This window comes from Zeus faber, assembly GCF_960531495.2.
Source record: "Zeus faber genome assembly, chromosome: 3".
Taxonomy (NCBI): Eukaryota; Metazoa; Chordata; class Actinopteri; order Zeiformes; family Zeidae; genus Zeus; species Zeus faber.
In genome coordinates this window covers 23,748,743-23,754,742 of record NC_137190.1, presented here as the reverse complement: position 1 = coordinate 23,754,742, position 6,000 = coordinate 23,748,743, and the positions used below count along the sequence as shown (strand labels likewise).

At 41.3% G+C, this 6,000-nt stretch overlaps 1 protein-coding gene across 1 annotated transcript in view; it reads left to right on the top strand.

Annotated features, from left to right (window-relative positions):
* Nucleotides 1–237: 237 nt before the first annotated feature.
* The window catches only part of LOC307227852 (multiple epidermal growth factor-like domains protein 10), a gene marked incomplete at its 3' end in the record, with an annotated part of 85,582 nt that continues 79,819 nt past the window's right edge, over nt 238–6,000 (top strand). Inside the window, exons 1-2 of the mRNA XM_079997296.1 lie at nt 238–318; nt 1,416–1,516. Coding sequence (XP_079853422.1) covers nt 1,456–1,516 — 61 coding nt within the window. The 5' untranslated portion in view covers nt 238–318; nt 1,416–1,455. The remainder of the gene's footprint in view (nt 319–1,415; nt 1,517–6,000) is intronic.

Genomic DNA, 6,000 nt, shown 5'->3' with positions numbered 1-6,000 from the left:
GAATGAGACATTAGAAATTGTGGAACTAGACGTTGGCTCTGATTACTATTGACACCTTTAATGTTTTTGAAAAGCTACTGTGAAATTCAATAACAATGACATGGGTTGCTGGGCGCGTTCTTTGGTAACCAGAAACCAGATACTCCCATCAAAAAATGGGAGTATCTGCACCGTCAATTCGCTGCACCTTCTAACCCCTATTCTCCGTCCCTCCAGCTACGCTGTGACGGTTCAGGAGTCCTACGCCCATCCGTTCGACCAGGTCTACTACACCCGCTGTACGGACATCCTTAACTGGTTCAAATGTACCAGACACAGGTACAGGCATTGGTAGATGGTCGATGGTAAACGGACTACATTTACGCTCTGCAATTTTTTCCCAACATTCACCCATTTCGCACCCACATCCACACACCGAGGCGTCAGCCGCTTATTGGGAGGAGTTCTAGCGCAAGGACACTTTACACGGGGAATCGAGCCAGAAATCCTCCGATATGAAATGAAATAATCAATTAGACTCGTTAAATTACTTTATCAGACCCAAGCAGATTGTCTGGGTCTGTTTTGGTGACACTGTTACTCTCATGACTCAGTGAACCACTTAAAACAGCCTCAGTGATAACTGGCCCGTAGCCACCCCAGTTTGTGTTTATCTGCCAGTCACCCGCTGGTCTCTAGCGACTGACTGGCGCCTGGAGGTCGGACAGTGCTGCGTGCAATGTGGTCGCTCCGATGGGTCACCGTGGGGGAATCAGCTTTTTATGACCCTATTAAGCTTTATGGGAAACACCCCCACCTTCATTATTGATGTTGGAACAGAACAGGTGTCCTTGATTAGGCAAGAAAAACGTCTGCTTCACTGTAATACCAGTTTTATTGTACAGAATAAGCCAATCATTATTTTTTAAATTTTTCCGGAAAAGTGTATTCCGTTAATTTTTCAAATGAATAAACACGATTGTAATGGGCCTTTATATTTTGCCATGGATCCAGTGGAAGATTTGTGGGCTGTGTCAGCCGGTGGGTTAATGGTGCTCCAGAGGCCTGAAAATAAGTCACATGCAGCACATACACTGGAACGTATTGATTAAAGCGTGTGTTGAGAGCACCCGAGGGCCCCCGAAATGGAGTCTAAGGTGGAGCAACGGTAGAGAGAGCGGTTGTGATTGAAAGCTAAGAGTCAGACAGACGGTCCTCCTGGGTGCTTCCAAACTGTTTTGATGAACCAGGGAAAACAAACTACCAGCTCATATCAGGACCGCTGCAGCCCTTCAAGGGTAAACCCTCACTGTGGGTGTGTGTGTGTGTGTGTGTGTGTGCGTGTGTGTGTGTGTGTGTGTGTGTGTGTGTGTGTGTGTGTGTGTGTGTCTGTGTGTGTGTGTGTGTGTGTGTGTGGGGGGGGGGGGGGTTTACAGGATCAGCTATAAGACGGCGTACAGGAGGGGTGTGAGGACCATGTACAGAAGACGCTCCCAGTGCTGCCCGGGCTTCTATGAAAGTGGAGACTTTTGTGTTCGTAAGTTTCACCACCTGCAGCGGCCATTCACACCTGCCAGGGCAACGGCAAAACAACAACTTTAACTTCAACAGCATCAAATGCAGTTCAGCTTTGTGTGTTCAGCTTTCTGTCTTATACCAAATACAGAATCGCATAGATATCGTACAAATGTCCATTGAGTTTTACAACTTCTTGTATTCTTACTAAACGCCACTTTGTTCAGTTAAAAGGTCTGGGAACAAGAAACATTCCTACAGCTTGGACATTTATTTTTGGGATCAACAATTTGGTGAATTTAGGCAATGGAATAGTTCCAAAAAATCAAAAAAACGGTCATACTCAACTTAATAAACACTATATAACTATCATGCTTCTCACTTAAAAAAATTGTTAACCTACATTTAATTTTGTAAAAGGCGTTTACGAATCTGCGGTTTTTTTTTTTTTTTGTTTTTTTTTTGTGATTTTTTTTGTGATGATTTTTGTCCTTTTATTTTGCTAATTTAAATACCTGCAAAGCCCAATTCAAGGCGTGTGTGAATAGGAGCTGGTATTCTACGTCTCTGCTTTAACCTGGTGCTTTTATCCTCGTCTGGAGAAATTGTGTAAAAAAACATATGACAATTGTGTTGTCATTCTGAAACGGCCTTTCTCTCTTTCTCTCTTTCTTTCTTTCTTTCTTTCTCTCTTTCTTTCTTTCTCTCTCTTTCTTTCTTTCTTTTTTTTGGTTCGGTTCAGTTCGGTTCAGATATTGGAGGAACAAGACGAATGACACTTTTGTCATTCTTTTGTTTTGCTACTCCGCTGTTTAACCTTTGTTGTGAGATTTTGGAAAGCGGCCCCAAAAAATGGAAAAGAAAAAAAAAAAACGGCCAGTTAAGCGATTGTTTCAGCCGAGCCTCCTCGCTGCGGCCGGGGGGACCCGGTGCTTGGTCCCTGGCCACGTTGGCAAATTGCTTCTTTTATGTCCTTCAGGTTGCCGTTTGGGTCTGATTTTAAACTAAAAAACCAAAATAATCCATTATAGGATCGCAGAGGGAGAGGGAGACAGGGGCGCATGGAGAGGCGCATCAGGACGCCCGCAATCCCATCTGCATCCAATTGCTGGGCTGACGGTTGCCGATAGGAACATTTTGACATATCGCCCAACCCTATTATGTATACGGATGTTTATTTGGATACATTGGCGGCTTCATAAAAATCTGAGCATTCCATATCTGATGTACACATTTCAAATTGTTAAATTGAGTTGTGTTTATTTTCCCAGTGCTTTTGCACGTAAAATGAATTTCATTTGGTTGAATTAGAATGCTATAGGTGCACAGAAAGTGAAAGTCTGCATGGAAGGCTCATTGACTCGGTTTGAGGTGTGTGATACCTACATGTTATATGATACAGGTCAAACGTGTTGTGACCATGGATTCGACTCCAACCCAGAGTAGAAGCAAAACTTTTTCTGGGAATAATACTCCCACCAAGGATAAACCATGAATACAAGCTGGAGTACGTGTCTGAAAAAACAAACTGCAGAAATATGAACCCACTCCCACTTTGTGTCTAAGTTCAGGTTTTTCAATCCCAGAGGTTTGCTGCGACGACAGTAACAGAACACGCATGATCACACGAGAGCATGTATGTGCAATAGGACCATCATCAGACTACCAGCTTTTTCCCCTGTCACCCCGCCAGCTGCGCCGGTCGGTTGCCATGGAAACATGGCATCAAAATAGAAATTAATTGTCTGTTGTCAATGACACATTGATAGATAAAAATGTATGGCTTGTCATTAACAGACACAACTTTTTTGGCTCCAGTTAAAGTTACAGTTACAGCTGAGGTATTATCGGATGATTATCAGGGGATTACCTGTGGGTAAACACAGGATAAGGTTCTGTTGTATTTCTTATAGCAGTGGTTATATCTGACCACGTATGGTAAACATTAAGATTTATATATGTATGGACATTATTTGTATGTAAAGATTGCAGTACTTATAATTCCATATTTGTCCTGGTATGAAAAGTTTTGGAGCTGCTACTTTAGTGTCACCTTATGTGGGTTTCACAACGAACATAAGTGATGTCAATGAAAAAATCAACTGCTCTAAATCACATTTTAGTGCACATTTTTTACTTTTAAGTTTACTTTTCTTGATTCTCTTTTGAATAATAATAATATTCTTGAAAATGTAATCAGGCAAACACTGATATGGTTTTGTCTGACTCTTCTCCACTAAACCACCCTCACTGTCTGCTGTTACAGCCGTCAGAGGTATGGTACATAGGTCATTATTTACGACAAAGTCCCCTCTTCTTCTCATCATGATCATTACCAACTCACCAGTCTTCAAATTTGCCCTATGGGGTCATGAACTCAACAAAAAAATGTCCGACAGGCACACCATCTTAAAACTTGAGATAGGAAGCATATTCAGGCGACTTTGAAGTGCTCATTATCGAGTTCCCACCATATTACTGATTATAGGGAGCCAGGCATTGTTGTATATGAATCTTATTAATATTTAAGATTTTCTTATCAGGTTGAATAGGCAATATTTTCTTGTCCTATGAGGGTCAAAATCTGAACGGAATTGTTGGCGTATATACAGTATATGGAATGGAAATTACCTATAACCTATTTCTCTATCTACCAAAGCCTTGCTTTCCAAGGTGGATTTAATGCTTTATAATGATACAAAATACACTCCCCTATACAATCCTTTAAAAGATTTTTTCAAATTCTTTGAAAAAGGTTATTGCTGAATGAATTGATCTTTTTGAGCTTTGTGAAAAAACAATATTCCCTGAACTTGATATTGTTCACTGTTATAATAATACATGTACAGTCCCAAACTCTGATGCTCTCTATTTTGGACTCACTTGAAAAGCTGGTCCTTTGTAAAATGAATACATTTTTGGAACTCTCACTGTAATTTCTTCCACATTAATTAAATAATTTACAAGTTACTCCATTCCAGAGTCCATTTACACAACCCTAAAATGTTTTTCATGGATAAAAACCCAAATGTATTCATTCATTTAATAAATGATTAACTCATTAATATAGATAAAATTTAAAAAAATATTGCTCGGGGCCTTGGCATCATAGTGGTGAAATCACAAAAGTTATACATTCGACATCGATATTCAACCTCCTATTCAACAACCTAACTCCACGGTGGAAAAAATTTAAAATAAAAAGGAAAAACATTAGCATGAATAAAAATCCAGCCGTTCAGGAAAAGGAAAATCAATTATCCACTCCAGATGGTAACTTCTATAGTGCAATGCTGCCTCCTGTTATTTGGGGGAGGAAGTGAATGGGTGAGCCTGAGGGGGCGAGTGTGTAGAGAGGTGCATTGTGCTTCTCTACTCAAGATTGCCTTGTAAACATCTTCTTTCCATTCTTCCGCTTCTTCCCGGAGGCCATAGAAGTATGACCCTTGATTTTTATTGTGGGATGATGCACCCCCCCCCTCCAAACATACTCACACACACACACACACACACACGCACACACACACACGCACACGCACACACACACACACACACACACACACACACACACACACACACACACACCTAACGCTAACCACTTTGGACAACCTTTTGTTGTGTGATATTCATGGCATGGTGGTTATTGAAAGATATCCTCCTCTGGGTGGTACTGTGGACCATCTTTAGTTTATCAGAAACTCCATGTCTCCCTTTGACAGTTTATCTCACCAGCGTGTGCAGCTATAGCCTATAGGTGTGTGCGATTGTTTTTGTGTTTAATCATGTGAAAAAGATACAATGAAACGGCCATTACTATGAGAGACATGTTCAGTTTGGATGTGTTTTAAGATCCCTATCTCGATCCCTAACTAGATCCCTCTCCATCCCTAACCCTATTCTGCTAGAGATGAGTAGGTGAATCATTTAACGTGTGCCTAATCCTTTCATCCTCCTTAACTAGATCCCTAACTAGATCCCTATCTAGATCCTTAAATAGATCCCTAACCAAATCCTTAACTAGATCCTTAACTAGATCCCTATCTAGATCCCTATCTAGATCCCTAACCAGATCCCTATCTAAATCCCTAATGAGATCCCTACCTAGATCCCTAACTAGATCCCTTGAAGGTCACTATCTAGATCCCTATCTAGATCCCTAACTAGATCCCTAACTAGCTCGCAATCTAGATCCCTTGAAGATCCCTAACTAGATCCCTATTTTGATGTTTTACTCGATCCCAATCTAGATCCCTAACTAGATCCCTTGAAGATCCATAACCAGATCCCTAACTAGATCCCTTGAAGATCCCTTGAAGATACCTATCTAGATTCCAATCTAGATCCCTAAATTGTTCCCTTGAAGATCCATAACTTCCTCCTCGATTGTCCTTTGTCCTGTTCTCCACCCCGCCAGCACGCTCTTTAGCCGGCCTCTTTGACAGCGCCTTTCCGGCTGTCGAACCCTGAGCCACTCGTCCATCCCCATGACCTTTGACCTGTGTCTCA